The sequence below is a fragment of the Eretmochelys imbricata genome, chromosome 11 (genome assembly GCF_965152235.1).
Source record: "Eretmochelys imbricata isolate rEreImb1 chromosome 11, rEreImb1.hap1, whole genome shotgun sequence".
NCBI classification, from domain to species: Eukaryota; Metazoa; Chordata; order Testudines; family Cheloniidae; genus Eretmochelys; species Eretmochelys imbricata.
Window position 1 is genome coordinate 2,864,548 of NC_135582.1, and position 18,849 is coordinate 2,883,396.

The 18,849-nt window shown below is 40.6% G+C and overlaps 1 protein-coding gene and 1 long non-coding RNA gene across 4 annotated transcripts in view; both read right to left on the bottom strand.

Annotated features, from left to right (window-relative positions):
• USP37 (ubiquitin specific peptidase 37) overlaps positions 1–18,849 on the bottom strand; it is a 52,785-nt gene that overhangs the window by 28,790 nt on the left and 5,146 nt on the right. For all 3 annotated transcript variants that reach the window (XM_077829572.1, XM_077829573.1, XM_077829571.1), the window contains exons 3-11: positions 18,396–18,567; positions 17,741–17,841; positions 11,449–11,630; positions 10,997–11,071; positions 10,277–10,374; positions 5,700–5,784; positions 4,203–4,364; positions 3,145–3,276; positions 359–482 (exon numbers count right to left, since the gene is read on the bottom strand). In XM_077829572.1, coding sequence (XP_077685698.1) covers positions 359–482; positions 3,145–3,276; positions 4,203–4,364; positions 5,700–5,784; positions 10,277–10,374; positions 10,997–11,071; positions 11,449–11,630; positions 17,741–17,841; positions 18,396–18,567 — 1,131 coding nt within the window. The remainder of the gene's footprint in view (positions 1–358; positions 483–3,144; positions 3,277–4,202; positions 4,365–5,699; positions 5,785–10,276; positions 10,375–10,996; positions 11,072–11,448; positions 11,631–17,740; positions 17,842–18,395; positions 18,568–18,849) is intronic.
• On the bottom strand, positions 13,289–15,777 carry LOC144271919 (uncharacterized). Its single transcript, XR_013347449.1, has 2 exons — positions 15,398–15,777; positions 13,289–15,101 (listed from the first exon to the last, which is right to left on the bottom strand). It is a non-coding gene; the product is annotated as an uncharacterized LOC144271919 (long non-coding RNA).

Genomic DNA, 18,849 nt, shown 5'->3' on the forward strand with positions numbered 1-18,849 from the left:
CTGCATGTCCTGCTTTCAATCTCTCTACTATACGTGTGTGTGTGTGTATGAGAGAAAAAACACACAGACTAACTCTGAATACAATGGTCTTATATAGGATCACATGTAAGTTCTGTTATAACCACAAAACGGATAAGAGCCATCCATTCAACTAACAGCTCAATCAGTATCAATTTGACTCCAATGGGCATAGGCTAAGTCAAACAGACTACTGCTGACCTAATGCACAATGGGCATAGGCTAAGTCAAACAGACTACTGCTGACCTAATGCACAATGGGCATAGACTAAGTCAAACAGACTACTGCTGAGCTAACGCACAAAGCATACAAGCAATTTGTAGAAGAGAAAGCACTTACATTTTGCATGTAACCCGAGAACCTCTCTGCAGTAGCTGAAATGGCACTTTTTACTTTCTTGAGCAGCTCTTTCTTTACCTCAGGGCTGCAGACATCCTTTTTTGCAAGCAGATGGGCAAAGCGTCTGGAGAAATTAATGCAGTAAAAGGTTGGTTGGCTGGCTTTCCAAATCTTATGGTAGGTAGTGTAAAACCTGAAGATTTCTCTCTAAAAACGTTTGCCAAGTCTGTTTTCCATTAGAGGATGAGGCAGAGGGGTTCATCTTGTATAATACCTCACAAACTGTCCCCACCCTCTTAGATTCCAAGTGTTTTAAAACTTAACTCCTGATGCCATCATTTCAGTGGGACTCGGCATTTAAAAATTCCTCCAATATAAAGAGCACAATAACAAAATATGTTATGTAAAATCTCTTATGAAATAACATCCCATTACAATAAACAGATAAATAATTAACCCTAATTCTTATGGACAATAAACACTTTTATAAATTACACTCCACCCAGCTGCAAGTCTTATTTCTTTTTGCAATACAAGAAGTTGCAACATATAGCTTCATTCATTTACATAACAAAGGCTGAAGAAATCTGGCAAGACAAGTTTGTTTTAACTCAGATATACCATTATTGTTGGTAACTTTATTAATAATCAGGTGATCCTCCCTACCTTCAATTACTGTGATCTAGTTAATTTCATAGTGCTCTTCAATGGATAGATACCCATAGTATAATACATTCAAAGCACAACGATCTACACATCAGATTTTATATATGCAGACACATATTAACCCTCGATATTGAGGAAGGCAGCAGCACATATACATGCAAGTGACATACGAAAAAGAAAACTAACAATTAGTTAACAAAAGAATTGGATAAATTTGCCTGAAACAAAGCAACAGAAGACAGACACTATGATGCATTTAAGTCAGTCCTGTTGTACCTCTACACTCAATTGCACATGGCCCTCCATGAGAAGATCCTATTATAATGGGTCACAAGAGCTATCTACCTAGTTTGCCTGTAAGGATATAGGGCACTGTCTTTAGTGCAGCTTTACAGTGCATTTATACAACTAGAATTGGAAAAATAGGCACAATGGCCCATTTGACAGACCTCTGAAAGAACAGGACTTAGTTGAGAGCACAAGGGTGGTCTTCAGAAATTCCTATTTTACTCTATCTGCAAAGTTGACAGTAACATTAGACAAAGAGTCCACAACATGGTTATTCTATGACTGAGGTCTTATTGAAAATCCTGGCAAAAGGACATTTCAAATGGCATACAGAACTGCCAAGTCCAAACAGTGCAGGAAGAGTTCAAGGAGCTCAAGAAAGATAAAACAGAAATAGAAAGGGTCCGAAGACAGATAACAAAAGTAATTACAGACATAAAAAGACTTCCAAAGGAGAAATTAAAGACTAGAACCATTTAACTGGGAAATGGGACAAATAAGAGGGCATATGAGAGCAATATACAAAATACTGAATGGTACAAGGAGGGTAGAGCAAATACTATTTGCCCTTTCTGGTAATACAAGAACCAGAGGATAGTCCGTGAAATTTGAAAGGCAACACAATTAAAACTGATAAGAGGAGAGACAGTTTTACACAGCACATAACTCATGTGCTGTGTAAAACACAGTGTGGAATTCATTGCCACAAGGTATAACTGAGACAAGCCAAAAGCTTAGTAGTATTAAAAGAAGATCAGACATCTTTATGGACAGTAAACCTCTACAGTTACATAAAGTAGAATAAAAAAAGTATAAAACATAAACCCTCATGTGCTAGGGCATAAGCCAACAATTAACTGACAGGGACTAGAAATATGCTTCCTCTATTGGGAAGTTCTTTCATGTTTGTCTTATGGATTTGCTTTACTTTCTTCTGAAACAGCTGGTTCTGCCAATCTCAGAGAGGATACTGGGTTAGGGAGACCACTGATTTGACACAGTACGGCAATTTCTTTGCACCCTACTTTATGTTTCTAAAATCTGTCCCTCAATACACTTATAAATTCCCAAATTATGATGGATTTTCAGAGACAGCAAGAATTGTTTCCATTTTCCTAATTTTACATTCCAGCTAGGGTTGAAGGCACAACCAACTCTTACATGCCTGTACTCAAGCATCATGTCCTACAAATTCACCCCAAGGTCCAGTTTGCAGATAGAGTAAAACAGGAATTTCTGGTTATGGAACACCTGCCATATGAGGAGAGATTAATAAGACTGGGACTTTTCAGCTTGGAAAAGAGACGACGGGGGGGGATGATAGAGCTCTATACAATCATGACTGGTGTAGAGAAAGTAGATAAGGAAGTGTTATTTACTCCTTCACATAACACAAGAACTAGGGGTTACCAAATGAAATTAATAGGCAGCAGTTTAAAACAAACAGAAGGAAGTATTTTTTTCACACAGTGCACTGTCAACCTCTGGAACTCTTTGCCAGAGGATGTTGTGAAGGCCAAGACTATAAAAGGGTTAAAAAAACCCTAAATAAGTTCTTGGAGGCTAGATCCATCAATGGATATTAGCCAGGATGGGCAGGGATGGTGTCCCTAGCCTCTGTTTGCCAGAAGCTGGGAATGGGCAACAGGGGATGGATCACTTGATGATTACCCGTTCTGTTCACTCCCTCTGGAGCACCTGGCACTGGCCACTGTCGGAAGACAGGATATTGGGTTATATGGACCTTTGGTCTGACCCAGTCTGGCCGTTCTTATATTCTTAAATAAAGTTACCATAAAAGAAAATATCGCACCCAAGCAAATGAAGTTTACCTGATAAGTGCATTGAGTGGAATTTTTTTCCAAGGGATACCCTGCTTAAGCAAATCATTAGCAAACGACTGAATTGAAAACAAGGACTGTAAAATGGCATTCATGTAGCAGGTATTTCCCAAGTTTGAAAATCTGAAAACAACAACAAAGGGTATTATTGAACATTGACCTTTTAAGCCGTTTGCTGTTCTCCATCCCAACTGCTCCAACACAGCTCCTCCCTCCTAGACCATTAGTAGGGTTGCCAGGTGTCCGGTTTCCAAACAGAACGCCCAGTCAAAAAGCGACCCTGGACTCTCCAGTCGGCACTGCTGACTGGGTGGTTAAAAGTCCAGTCGGCATGCCCGCCCTAGCTCCGTGCGGCTCCTGGAAGTGGCCGCCAGGTCCCTGCAGCCCCTAGGCACATGGGCGGCTATGGAGGCTCCATGGCGCTGCCCCCATCCCAAGTGCCAGCTCTGCAGCTCCCATTGGCCAGGAACCGCGACCAATGGGAGCTGTGGGAGCAGTGTCTGCGGGCATGAGGTCAGCACGCAGAGCCCCCCTGGCTGCCCATGCACCTAGGAACTGCAGGGACCTAGCAGCCACTTCCTTGGAGCTGCGATAATTGCTGCCAGGACCCCCATATTCCCTCCCACACCCCAACCCCATGCCCTCCAAACCTCTCATCCCCAGCCCCACCCCAGAGCCTGCAACCCCAATCAGAAAGTTGGCAACCCATTAGTCATCTTGTATATCTGGAAAGCATCTATGGGTATTTCTACAATCTAGATATAAAAATACTGTGATTGATCATTTGGTACAGAGAATAATTTTCAAACAAGCTTATTCCTTTCACAAGTTTGTTGGATTCACTATATCAACTACTAAGTTCCCAGGTTAGCATTTTAGCGAACAATTTTCTTTTCCCAAACTGGGAAAAGGGCTCCTTACTCAGGCACAATTCTCACTCATTTCAGAACCAGGTCTTGAATTTGTTTCTATGTAATTAGTACACTTCAGTCTGCTCACATTCAGATGACAGGGGAAAAAAGTCTGGTATCAAAGTAGCTGAAACTTACCCCTGTAGCTGTTGCTGTGGGTGGCTGGAAAGGGGCACTCGAGGTTTGTTCCATCCTGTGTAGTCTTGATTCGATCTCATTTTTTTAACAGAAAGTGGGGCTGGCTGAGAGAGAAACCCCAGGCTTCTTTTGGCTGAGGGCGTCTGACTTGATATGCTAGACCTACAGTGCAAAAAAAAAAGGGGAATAAAATATAAGTTTTTAAGTGCACTGTTCTTTCAAGACAGTAGCAAAGACAACAATTATAGCTGATGACAAAAATGACAATCGTATCAGCCTTATCCATAGCACATGTCAAGGTGCTGCCTATTTACTTATGGCAATTTAAATGGGATTGAGTTGCAGGAGAGAATGCTGTCCTACTCTACCTTTATTAGATTATGTCTTGAAGAATCTCAAAACAGAACTCACATACAGGAATCGCTTCACTAATAAAATGGTCCTGCCTTTGTAATGAATGGTAGCAACCAGGCAAACAACTGGTGCGCACTACATTGCAAAATAGTGGGCTCCATATGGGAAGGGGAAACACTGCTCCAGAACATCCACCAAACCCCACAGCAGATAAGTCTTTTGTTTTTAAAGTACCATTGGACAAATCCCCACATAGTAAACTCTGGGAAGGATGGTCTGAGGCATGGCTAGACCACAAGTCAGGAGATCTAGTTTGAATTTATGGCTCTGCCATTAACTTTCCATGTGAACCCCCTAGCAAGTCATTTAATCTCTATACCTCAGTTCCTCATCTCTACAATATGGATAATATTTCCTCTCTCCCTACCCTTTGTCTGGTATAATATGAAACTATGTGGGGCAGGAACTGTATCTGTCTGGTGCCCAGAACAACGTGGTCCCAATCTGGCACTACTGGAATATGGCTACTTCTTATAAAAATAACTACACTTTATCTACCTGGGAAGAATGAAGGCTGATTCAATCTCACTGGCATTTGAACCAGGAATTCTAGAGTTTAGGTATTTTAAATGTGACACAGACCATTAAACCATCCACTCTTTTCCTTGCAGAGTTTGGTTTTGATCCCAGATTCTTCCAAATCCCTCAGGTAACATGGTGTGAAACAATCAAGCCCATAGAACTGAATATGGGGCTCTGATCTTCACTGACACAGTGACTCCTATACCCAGCACCAGCAAAGCTCCCTTCAACAGCAGAGCTTCTCAACAGAGAGGTATGTTGTATATGACTTTAATACAACCCATGCTTTTCTTGGTGAAATCTTACAACATGCAAATTAAGAGATTTTAGGAAGCCCGTCTAGCCCAATATGCATACAGACCACACGACAACCCAAGTCTTGTACAAAATGAGAGCAAGTTTCAGCAATCTTGCATTATTTATTTTTAAAAAAATGAGATGCACTTGTTTTCATGAATAAAATATGCATAGCATTTGGTAAACACACGAAAATTCAAATGCCTAAATTCCTGAAAACCAGCTCTTTGTCCTGTAGACATAACAGTACAGAGTCATGCCTACCTGTCCAGGTTGGAATTGCCAGTGGAGTAGTCCTTTGATGCGGACCTGCTACCATAAAAGGAGGATGATTGTAGAGGCAAAACCCCTGGAAGTGCAACAGAAAAAACATGTGTCATTTATTCCAACTAGCTCAGCTATGCATACTGTACTTGAGGAAGATAAATGACTATAACTTAATATGTAAAAGGTTTAAAAACCTTTTCACCAAGTAATTTTTTCAGAGTTGTGTAATGAAGGAAGTACTAGCTCTAAATACTAAGTGCATGTAGTTTTTCATATAAGCTAAAGTTCAGCTGGGTACCTCCACCTTGAAATTCTGATTTGCTTATTTGAAAAGGGCTGTTAAAATGTGGAACCAACAATTGAAACAATGTAATGTGTATTTGTCAGTTGTTCAAACATGAAAAATAGACACACAAATCCTTCCTATGATTTCCAATACAGTGTACACAAAATTCAAAACAAATACCCTGTACTGAAAATTAAGTTTCTTTTCCTACTCTCCATTTCACGCTAAATTAATGTATATTTGCGGGCAAAACATGAAGTGTTTCAAATGAGATCTATTTTCACACCCCAGTGATTCGAATAATAAATGTTGCCACGTAAAACCATAACTTCACAACATTCAAGCACATCTATTAAATGTTCAGAGAATTATTGTTCACTTTCATCATGGTTTTGGGATGGAAGATGCAGAGTTCAGGCGAACTGCACAGCCTGAAGGACGTTTACTGCTGCCACCTGTACTTGCAGATAAACAGAGACCTTCGCTTTCTAATTCTGAAGTCCTTTTAAAACCTATCCTTTTAAAAAAAGACTTCACTCATCAGTTCAGCATCAACCTTACTTGTTCGACTAGCAAAATCGTAGTCTGAGCTATACCAAAATGAAGAGTATTCACATTTTTAAATCTGTACCAGCCAATGTTTCTCACAAAGGCAGATCTAGATTACATTCCCCTTTGTGAACAAGGTGCTCAACCTTTAGAATTGCAATAAACTACATCCTAGAATACTGAAGGAGCTGACCGAGAAGATATCCAAGCCACTAACGATTATCTTCAAAAACTCATGGCGTTTTTCTGCGACCAGGGCAAGGCCATTTTCCTCAAAAGTGGATGTTCCCTCTCGAACAAGTCTACGCCAGTTATCCCTATCCCAGGCTGCTGTCTCTCAGTGTGTGTACTCCACTTAGGAAGGAACTGTCAATTGCATGCATACAAAATGGGAAATGACTGCCTAAGAAGGAATACGGAGGAAAGGGATCTGGGGGTTATAATGGATCACAAGCTAAATATGAGTCAACTGTGTCACACTGTGGCAAAAAAAAGTTAATAGCATTCTGGGATGTATCAACAGGAGTGTTGTAAGCAAGACACAAGTAGTTATTCTTTCACTGTACTCCACACTGATAAGGCCCCAACTGGAGTATTGTGTCCAATTCTGGGCACCACATTTCAAGAAAGATATGGACAAATCGTAGAAAGGCCAGAGGAGAGCAACAAAAATGATTTAAGGTCTCGGAAACATGGCCTATGAGGAAAGATTGAAAAGTTGGGTTTGTTTAGTTTCCAGAAGACTTGGGGGGCGGCAGGAGGCATAACAGTTTTCAAGTACATAAAATGTTGTTACAAGGAGGAGGGTGAAAAATTGTTCTCCTTAACCTCTGAGGAGAAGACAAAAAGCAATAGGCTCCAATTGCAGCAAGGGAAAAACTTCCCAACTGTCGTGGTAGATAGGCACTGAACAAATTGTCTAGTGAGGCTGTGAAATCTCTGTCACCAGAAGTTTTCTTTTTTTTAAGAACAGATTAGACAAACACCTGTCAGGAATGGTCTAGTTATTACTTAGTCATGCCTTGAGCGCAGGTGACTGGATTAGATGACCTACTGAAGTCCATCCAGTCCTACACATCCATGATTCTAAGAAAAGAATTGCATTAAAGTTTGTGTCTGCCACTTAACTATCTTGACTTGCCAGGACTATTTATTATGACCTCTCAAGGTCCTCTCCAGCCCTACATTTCTATGATTTTATTAATAATTTGAATTACCATAAAGCCTTAGAGTCCTAGTCATGGACCAGGAGCCCACTGTGTTAGGTGTTGTACAGACAGACTAAAAGACAGTTCTTGCCCCCAAAGACCTTCCAGTTTAAGTATAAGACAAGAAACAACAAGTGGATAGCACAAGGAATCAATGAGGTCTGGTCTACACTACCACGGTAAATCAATCTATGCTACGCTACTCCAGTTACGTCAATAATGGTACTGAAGTCGACATAACTAGATCCACTTACCACGGTCTTCAGTCTACACTTCAGTCTTACTTCAGTCTACACTGCGCTGCGTCAACGGGAGACGCTCTCCCACTGACCTACCTTATGCTTCTCGGGAAGGTGGACTACAGAAATCAACAGGAGAGCACTCTCCCATCGATTTAGCACATCTTCACCAGACCAGCTAAATCGATACTGCTGCATCAATTACAGCAGTGCCAATTTAGCTCCGTAGTGAAAAGATTCCCTGAGAGAATATTTGTCAAAAAAAATATATTAGTGCTCTTCGTTATTTTTTGAAGTGGGGGCCACTTTGGCAAAAAAACCTTCAATGTGAGCGCCACGTCAACCCGACACAGACGGTTGAACACTCCAAGTTCTTTGTTGGTTGATATGGTAATATTACTGTTACTGGTAATATTGCTTGGGGTGCAGGAGGAGGTATGGGGGTCTGGCTCTGGGAAAGGGCTCATGGCTGGGGCAAGGGCTTGGGATGCAGGAGAGAGTATTGCGGGCTGGCTCTGGGGGACTTCAGGTTGGATGGTGGAAGAGCTATTCAGAACCTGCCCATTGAAGAGGCGGCACTTACTTTCGGGTGGCCCCCGCCCCACGCCACTCCTGGAAGGGACAAACGCTCCCCTGCAACCCTTGGAGGGCACGTGGCTCTGCGTGCTGCCCCACTCTGCAGGTACCCCACTGCAAATCCCACCAGCCACAGTTCCCCGTTCCCGGCCAATGGGAGCTGTGACGGTGGTGCTTGCAGGCAGGAGCAGCACACTGAGACCTCTGCTCACCCACTTTCACCCCGGGGCCGGAGGGGCATGCTGGCCACCTCCAGGAGCAGCGTGGGGCCGGGGTAGGCAGGGAGCCTGCCTTAGCTGCAGCCCCTCTGTGCTGCCAGAGAGCACAATCAACAGGGAGCCGCACTTAGGGTCCATGGGAGCCGCCACTGGCTCATGGGACTTGCAGCGAAGAACACTGAAATGAATACTGGTCCCAGCATACCAGTGCCCGAAACACTGCCAAGTTTTTTGTAGGCATCATGGCAAACAAAAGCTAGGGAAGGATTTGAAGGAGACTAATTAATATGTGCAGCAGATGTTTACGGGTAGCTCCTCCCAAGAATGAGCCATAACGTGGGAGAAAGCACAAAGGCGCTTGTTTGAAAATTCAGCATGTGACCAACGGAGGCTGGTATTAATCAAAGTTGAGAACTCAATAGTAAACGAGAGATGATAGGTAAACTTGGACCTGCAAGCCCGACTTCAGTATAGGGCAAACTGGTTGAAACTATAATAAAGAACAAAATTGTCAGACACATAGATGAACATAATTTCTTGGGGAAAAGTCAGCATGGTTTTTGTAAAGGGAAATCATGCCTCACTAATTTACTAGAATTCTTTGAGTGGGCCAACAAGCATGTGAACAAGGGGGATCATCTTGAATACCGCCTACATCTTGAATACTGCATGCAGATGTAGTCGCCACATCTCAGAAAAAGATATATTGGAATTGGAAAACATTCAGAAAAGTGTAACAAAAATGATTAGGGGTATGGAATGGCTTCTATAAGAGGAGAGATTAATAAGACTGGAACTTTTCAGCTTGGAAAAGAGAACTAAGGGGGGGATATGATAGAGGTCTATAAAATCACAATTAGTGTGGAGAAAGTAAATAAGAAAGTGTTATTTACTCCTTCTCATAATACAAGAACTAGGGGTCACCAAATGAAATTAATAGGCAGCAGGTTTAAAACAAACAAAAGGAAGTATTTTTTCCACACAACACACTGTCAACCTGTGGAACTCCTTGCCAGAGGATATTGTGAAGGCTAAGACTGTAACAGGGTTAAAAAAAAAACTAGGTAAGTTCACAAAGAACAGGTCCATCAATGGCTATTATCTAGGACGGGCAGGGATTGTGTCCATAGCCTCTGTTTGCCAGAAGCGGGCGACAGGGGATGAATCACCAGATGATAGCCTGTTCTGGTCATTCCCTCTGGGGTGCCTGGCATTGGCCACTATCAGAAGACAGGATACTGGGCTAGATAGACCTTTGGTCTGACCCAGTATGGCCGTTCTTACGATAGGTTGTGAAGGGCCTTGAAAGTGAATACAAGTAGCTTACGTTTGATGTAATAGAGGGGGGAGCTAGTGGAGGACTTCAAAGAGATGGCTGACATGGTCAAAGCGACAGGCTAGGAAAGCTATTTTTGCAGCAGCTTTCTTAATGGATATGAGTGGAGCAAGACCACATTTTTTTCTAGGCTAGAGGAAAGGAAATAAAATGCATGTTTACCTGATGTCCTGTTCTCCTCTGTCTGTTTCAGATTCAGCTGTTTCTCTCTGCTACTATTTAAAAACTTCCATGCTGGATCAGTTACAGCTTTGTTATTGCTACAGATAAATGGGAGCTGAAGTCAGAGCAGTTATGTGAAGTACAGCTTTTTCCTAGTTAATGTTTACACTTTAAATTTTTTTAGATATTTCATTTTGGCCTTTGTTATAATTAACTATGAATTATGTTGTACACCTCATCAGCAAACAAATTTAGCCAACTAATTCATTAAAAAGGCCTTTTCACTATCATGTCAAACACACAGCCTACATATCTCTGCTGTATTAAACACCATCCCCCTTTGTGCTGTGACCTCTTACAAGTCAAAGCTGAAACCCAGTAAGACAACTTCTGTCAAAACCAGTGCAAATTACCACCAAAAGGCGAATATCCCAGATATTTATTTAGCATCCAACACCATTATAGAAGACGTGTTCGATTAGTGCTAACTTACAAGGCAAACACATTGTCTGCAGATAACATACTAACACAGAATTAACATACCTATATAGTGCTCTCTCTCACTCCCTAGGCCTTAACCCTTTCCAAACATATATTACAGAGTTATTTTGACAAAGATAGATCTGGGTATTCTTTTCAACAAGACTCATATTTAAAGAGTAGGTGGGCACACACAGGAGGAATTTGCATCAGAAACTACAAAAATAAGTAATAACTTACGATGAAGAATCATTCTCTTTGGGATAATCTTCATTCATCTCTGAACCAGAGGGCTGTGTTCTTTTCCTCTTTTCACTAACATAGCACAAGAATAAATCATTTCAAGGAATCATTAATTCAGACAGACAAAGTCAAACCTCTTCCTCCACCATGCATGCCTCATGTGCTCTCTGTATTTCCTGCTAACCTTTCACTATTTTCAAGTTTAAAATCTAAAATACAACAAAGAATTCTGTACACACAGCTCTTTTAGGTTGTTCCAGGAGCCCATGGACCACCCGTAAGCTGGAAATGTGATTGTTAACACTTTTTTCAAAGCAAACCAAAAAATTATAAAAATGAACCAAAAGGGCGTATACGTACTTGTACGTGCAGTAAATTGTTATTAAGATTACACATTTGTATAGTGCTAAATTTTGATGACAGCATATTGAAGGAACTTTATTTCATACCGGTTTTCCAATAAGCCCGTTCTGTGAGGAGTTGATGAAGTGGGAGACACTGAAATGTTAATCCTGTTGCTAGGTGTTCCACTTCCTGGGGAAGTCTTAACAGATGTTCTACTTGGGCTGCCCAGCACCTTTCGAAATGGATTTTCTTCCTTTCCCTCCACAGTCACTCTTTTGGAAGGAACCTGCAAAATCCAGCAGGGGAAATCCACAATAATCAAAACTGAAAATGACTATTGTTATTCTAAAGTGGCATTTACATGTACCTCCCACAAATGCAGTATATGAAAACAAGGAAATGCAAAAGTTTAAGGACAGTAGAGTTTAATGTTGCACAGATGGAGTACAGATTGCATATGTGAAAAGTCATTGTAAAAACCACCACATTATGGACATGCATACACGAAGTATCCATGCAAACTTTACCCTTCTTCCCCTCCCACACTGTCAGCGTCACTGATGTTGTTTCTACAGCACACTAATTCTTTCAGATACAGACCATGTCTTAGGTCTTCTGAGATGCACCTACTACACCTTTGGGTGCTATAAAATAAAGTGCAATAATATTAAGACAGATATTTTTTAAGAACAGTGTCCTGTTGCTGTTGACCAAACAAAAACAAATGTAATGCCATGGAAAGAGGTGGCATAGTTGGCTAATTCTAAGTAATATTGATAGGTTTCAGGCTTGAGGACCGAACTAGAGGGATTAACCAGGTTGTATGCAGCATTAGTTTTTATTTTAAGACTCTAAGCAGCACTGAAAATTTGTTTGGAATAATCTTAAAACAACTTCCGTTTCAGGTTGCAATAAAAGGATTGACTTGGTACTTTCACAGAATTGTTATGTAACTGAAAGCCTTTGAATATGGAGTGAAACTTACAGTAAAGTGACTGACCTAGGCACCATGGCAAAGGGTTCTATGTTCTTTGCAAACAACTCTCACCTCAGACCTGATAAACTCACTACACCAAACACATCTTACAGGATATTTATCCATAAAGAGTTACATATAAGGTACAGAAAGCTCATAACATGTCAAGATTCATCATCGTTGTGAGACGTATGTATGGGTAGTATTTAAGGAATAATGTATTTACATTGAAAGTATGCTTTATGGATTTGGAGTAGAAATTAGTCACTATGTCTCAGTGATGGCCCACTTGGGCAGGAGAGAGTTGTTACTCCACCCTGTTTGACTAGTAATGCAACGCAAGGCTCAATTGTTTAGACTTGCACAATACCAAATCTCAGAAGAAGAAACCATCTGGGGCAACAACAAAAAACACACACTCAAAGGTAGCACTTCACAAGACAGGGGTTCACCCTGTCTTTGACCAGAAACAAAATGCTGTTTTCACTATAATAGACAAAGAAGCACGCTGTATCCGTTCACTGAGAAAACCCCCTTGTGGAGCATGGGTGCTTTCAGAAACATTTGGATCCTGGCTCTTGAGAAACTAGGCAGCTCTGCAACAGGCTGTACTCTGGGGGGGAAATCTACTTTATTAAACAGGAAAGGTAACCATTAATAAAAGTGCAGATCCGGGGTCATATTTTGTGGATTTTGTTTTGTATTATAATAACCTTTTGTTTCCACCACTCTCTATTTCTAGTTAAATCTTTATTTTTATTGTAAATGCTCATAAGTGCTGTGTGTATACAGGACCAAGGGTTTAAGGTAAAACTGGTAAACTGGGGTACACTGTACCTTTCAGAGCAGAGGATCTGGAATTTCTGTGAGTAGCCAGTGTCAGGGGATGGATATCACAGGGCAACAATTCAAAGTGTACTCCTGGGCCAATTCTGCACCAAAAAATTCAAAACTCGGCACCAAAAAAATTCAAAATTCCGCATATTTTATTTGTAAAAATAATGCAATATAATCACACCAGTTTCAATTGTTTGGGTAATATATTTAAACTACAATACAGAAAAAAAGTCACAACAACTATTCGTCATTTCCTAAACACATGAAAACTAAGTTACAAACATTTGGTAACTAATACCCTGCATTCCAGTAGTAATTCTGGATTTTCATTTAAATTACATTACAGAAGGGAAAAAAAGGAGAATGTCATTTTAAATTGCTCAGACTTTCACATATGAAAGTCATAGTATTCCTAATCATTGTCCCGCATTTCAGTGCAATCCAGTATTGTCATCTAAATTATAGTACAGAAAACAAAGAGCCTTCAAGTTTTTCTCACTTAGTGATTTCCTTCTGCTAGAAAGGATCAAATTGTACAGTGAAAAATTTCTCTCTGCATCTGCAGAATTTCAGACAGCATTTATGCAACTCAAGGCCGGTTTGGCGATATTTGGAATTCTCGGTCACTGAAAGCCAAAACACTTAGAGGTCTACAAAAATAGGTTGACACTGAATAGCTTCAGGCACAAACTTTTCCCTGTACAATTTTAGCTCCTGTTCAGATACCTCAGAAAAAACAGGTATTATTTGAAAGTATTCACAGTGCTCTGGCAGGATATAAACACGATGAGGATCGAATAACCTACAAGCCTTCAGAGAATTTAGACCTGGTTGTCCAAATGACAAATATTTGTCAAGCTTTTCAGATGCTTCATGGAATGTCTCTTTAAAGAAATCTAGACCAGCAAATCTTTTAACAGGAGATAAGTTTTCTGCCTCCTTAAACTTGAAGAACTCTGAGGTGCTTTCTGAAGGGAGCTCTAGATGTGAACTGAAATATATCTGTAGTTCTTCCAGAAGGTCAAATGCTTTAATTGTGCAAGGCTTCCTGCTCTCAAATGCCAGATTTAAACTGAGAATTTGTTCACAAAATTACGTGCTAGAAAAGTGATCTGTACTTTAGTTGGGTCATTCAGCATTTTCAGAACAGTTTGCACAGAAACTGGGGAGCTGCTATTGCACTCTTCATTAAAGAACTCTTTGTAGAACTGAAAGTTCTTAGAGTGATACCTGACAGCATGGAACCAGCTGTTCCAGCGTGTTCCACCTGGGCTAGGAGGCATGGATGCTTTGGCATCTGGAGACTCCTCTTGTGGTTTCTGGTTCATGAAACGGAGGTACCTCGCTTTCCTACAACTAGAGTTATAGAACATGTTTTTGAAGCACCTTAAAATGTATCAACCAGCTGAAAAGGCTTTCTAAATGATTCACCAATTAAGTTAACAATATGTGCCAAACAGGTTATATGCACAGAATTTGGAAACCGTGTAGAAAACACAAAATCAAATGACATTTTCATGTAACTAGCATCGTCAGTATCAATTACTGCAACATTTTCATAATCAATCTGGTACTCACTTACTGCTTTGAGTACAGCCTGTGAAACAGCTGAGTGATTAACAGCACCTAAAACACCGTATCCACCATAAAAGAGTTAACATGCCCACTGCAATAAGGCTGTAATGGTGCAAACAGTACTTTCAGAACTGATCTTGCCTCATCATCACAATAGTTAACAAAGATAACAGTGATTTTCTTGTCTTTAAGTTTTCCTTTTCTTTGAGGTACACTTCAGGTAAGTACATCTCAGTCAGTTGTGTCCTACAAGGAATTGAACCACCATTCTGTACCCTGCTGTCAAGAAATTCCCCTCACAAGCGGGTGGTCAGTCTTTGACAGGGGGATGTTGGCACCTGCTAGTGTCGTCACGCATGCTGTACAAATCTGAAAGCAGAAGAAGTTAGATAAGTCTTGAGTGAGCACAAAGATTTACCATCCATGTAACAGCTTTAATCTTAGATTAATACATTTATTCATATATTTAGCTCTGAATTTCTAGATTTTAATTTAGATTTATAGTATAGTAAATGATCACAGTCATCATTTACAAAAAAGTCATTTAAAAACAGAGCCGTCTATTGAAGATTTCAAAGAAAGTGGAAAGATCCCATCGCTATGACTGTTCTATGCTACTTATCTTATTTTTCTGCATTATAACATTTTCTTATATTTCCACTCACCTCCACACGTTCTCTCTCTGACGGTGTTTTGTTTTTCAGCGGACTTGTAATGGTCTTCTGATGTTTATTTCTGCCTTCCTCTTCAGCCCATCTTCCTTCAGTTTGTTTTTTTTTGATGCAAAATGAGCCATAATTACAGACCATCTGTCATAACTGAGAACAACACTGCACAATGTGCAAAATAATTTGTTCCCATGCGCATGAAGTTTTGTGGGGAATTCTCAAGCACAAGAAGCTGGTGTAGCTGTTTTTGATGCGTGATATGAAGGCTGTTCACATTGTGCAAAAGAACGAATATCCCTTTGCCCTTTGACAGGTTTCAGAGTAACAGCCGTGTTAGTCTGTATTCGCAAAAAGAAGAGGAGTACTTGTGGCACCTTAGAGACTAACCAATTTATTTGAGCATAAGCTTTCGTGAGCTACAGCTCACTTTATCGGATGCGTACTGTGGAAAGTGTAGAAGATCTTTTTATATACACACAAAGCATGGTAAGCAGGAGAGTGGGGTGGGAGGAGGTATTTTTTCATGCTTTGTGTGTATATAAAAAGATCTTCTACACTTTCCACAGTACGCATCCTATAAAGTGAGCTGTAGCTCACGAAAGCTCATGCTCAGATAAATTGGTTAGTCTCTAAGGTGCCACAAGTACTCCTCTTCCCTTTGCCCTTTGGTAACTTCATCTGGGCCTAGCTGGGTACTTTGGGAAGTGTTTAGTTCTGATTGTCCTGACATTTTATTGACTGCTTGGTAAATGTTTTATTTGCCCTCAAAGTCTTTTTTTTTTTTAAATGGATAGAGTAAAATAAAATAAAAAAATAAAAAAAAAAGTGAGAAGGCACACAGATCTTCCTAGCTGAGGATTCCCTTACTGTCATTTACAATAAGACTCCTTTACACCACTCTGGTAATGTAGCGGCCTTAAAACTTTCACAGATTCCTGGGGAAATTGACTGAGAATGGGAACTGTTTACTAACAATAGGAACATTAACAATGTTACTACCAGGCAGGCTGCTACATTTCTGCCTTAGAGAATGAGAACGATTAACCATCAACAGCAACTTTAACATTACTACACAGTCAGGCTGCTACATTTGTGCCTGAGAGAATGAGATCAATTAAGTAGCAGGCAGGCTGCTACATTTCTGCTTCTAGCCTGCCTCATGCATAATAAAAAGCTGTACCCTTCCATGCCAGCGAGCTGCAGTAGCAAGCAAGAGGAACAGAGTCTCTCTTTCTCTCGCTTGTTGGCATGCACGTAAGCCCAGCCCTGCACCCCCAAGACAATGCTCAATCATGCAGGCACACATGCCCAGCCCCCCTCCCCCATCTCTGAGGCTGCTCTAGGCACACTGGAACAGATACACTGCCTGGACTTCCAGGGACGAGGCGCATGTCCCCTGGCAGATTTATTTTTTGTTTTTCTGTGCAGGGGGGCACAAGAAAATGCGGGCCATATGAATTCTGTACCTCCACAGGGGGCAGAATTCTGTCAGGAGTAAAAGGGACTCAGGGATGGGTTGCAGCTACTGTTAAACTGAAAGTTAGAGCTGGCATAGCCTAGAAGAGTGCTTGAATGGCTGAAAGGCTGGTGGTGTCAGGAAGCTGACACCCCGCTACAACAAGACTCTCCTTCAGTGAAGACTGGGGGTAGAGCAAGGTGACTTGCAGTCCTGGGTATCCCAAGAACCGTCACAGCAACAAGCAAAGGAGTCAACAAAAAGCGACCTCAAGAAAGGTGGGTTTCAGTAAAGTAGGTCTGACGATTTTGTCTGAAAGGCTGAAGAGAATCTCACGAAAGATTAAAATCAGACTAATCTGATACCAAAAACTGTTTAACAGACGTTTACTATGCAAAATGTCACTTCCAGCCAAATCTGCCAATTACCGTATACATGAGCTTTGCATTTTTATTTCATCTATCATACCCAACTTCTGTGCAGTGTTTCAGAATAAAAAACTTAAAGCAACATTCAGAACTACGCTGGGTGCAGACCCTTAAGTATATGTTTTCCTCCTTTACTACACTTTTCCAGCAGACTGACTTGCCTATCCAACAAGGAGTAAATGCACCCTTCCAGAACCAGTCAATGATGTTCCTGGATCATACAGAAGACTGGAACACACTTTTCCCACTACCCTACCAAGTGGTCAACTAATGGTGTGTATCTCTCTCTCTCCGAGCCTGTCCTGATTCAAAAGGCTTGGGACACAAACTGGAATCACCTATTGTGCTACTACAATATGCAACATACACACAAAATGAGGGGGGAAGAGAGGAAGTGATTAAAAGGAACTGGGGGAAGAGCAAAGATCTGATGTGTAAACAAACTGTTTAACAAACCTGGTTTTCAATATATGGAAATTGCCTGTTAGCTTCCTTCTGGGTCGTCCTGCTGCCCAGAACACCTCCAAAGCTGCCAGATCCCTGAGACGGTTTCACAGCTGACAACAAATGCACATGCCATTTAGTTTACTTGTAGTTTTATATATTCTTGCTTTCTTTGTCAGAAATCATTTAAGGCTAGATTTTCAAAACATTCACCAGATGTATGTGTAAAAACCAGAATCTATATCTGGCAGACAATACAACATCAGGAGTGCATATGTTTAAAAAGCAAAAGTTTACAGATTTTCCTCCTACAGTCTGTGTACTTAATGTGCAACAAACCCAAGTGTTCAAAGAAAGGAGAAGGAACTGTGCATGTCTTTGAACATGGTAAATGATTGGTAACCATTTTTCAAATACCAACTCACTTATACATTAAATACTATGCATGCCAACATTGCAGGAAAGTTACATAAACGTTAAAATAAAATTGAGTTCAATGGCCCAAAGAAAAGTATTCAAACAAAAGCAATGCAAAGGAACAAACAGCTTTAAAAAAAGGGAAGATGGTCAAAGATGGACAAAATGGTCAAAGGTGAACTGAAACTAATTCAAAATCTTATCTTTATCCAACCTGCTATTAACACAATTTGCATTGTTTTGCGCTTACCAGTATGAACCCGGTCATGAAGGACTGCATCCAGATACATCCTCATTTCATTTGCGTCCTTAGATGGTACCTTATCAATCGTCAGGAAGCTGGCATCCTTTAGGGTTAGCATCAGGCAACACAATTTTCCACCATTTGGTCGTAGGACCACAGTTTTAATGTTATGGCTTAGCTGGAAAGAAAGTAAAGGTATAACGTAGATCACTGTAAGAAATTAAATTATTTAAGTACTTCCACAATAAAAGAAAAAAAAAAACTCCAAAACCAGTTATGTTGGCCAAGAGTTATAAAGAAAGAAAATGTACTTAAATACAAGTATTTCCCCCTCCTCCATACTGAGTCATCACTAAACCTTAAGTTAATATGGTTAATGAATTTTTAAAATGCCACTCAGAAAAGGCAACACTATCACTGACAAGCCCCTATTTTCAAGTGTTTACAACATTCAGAAACT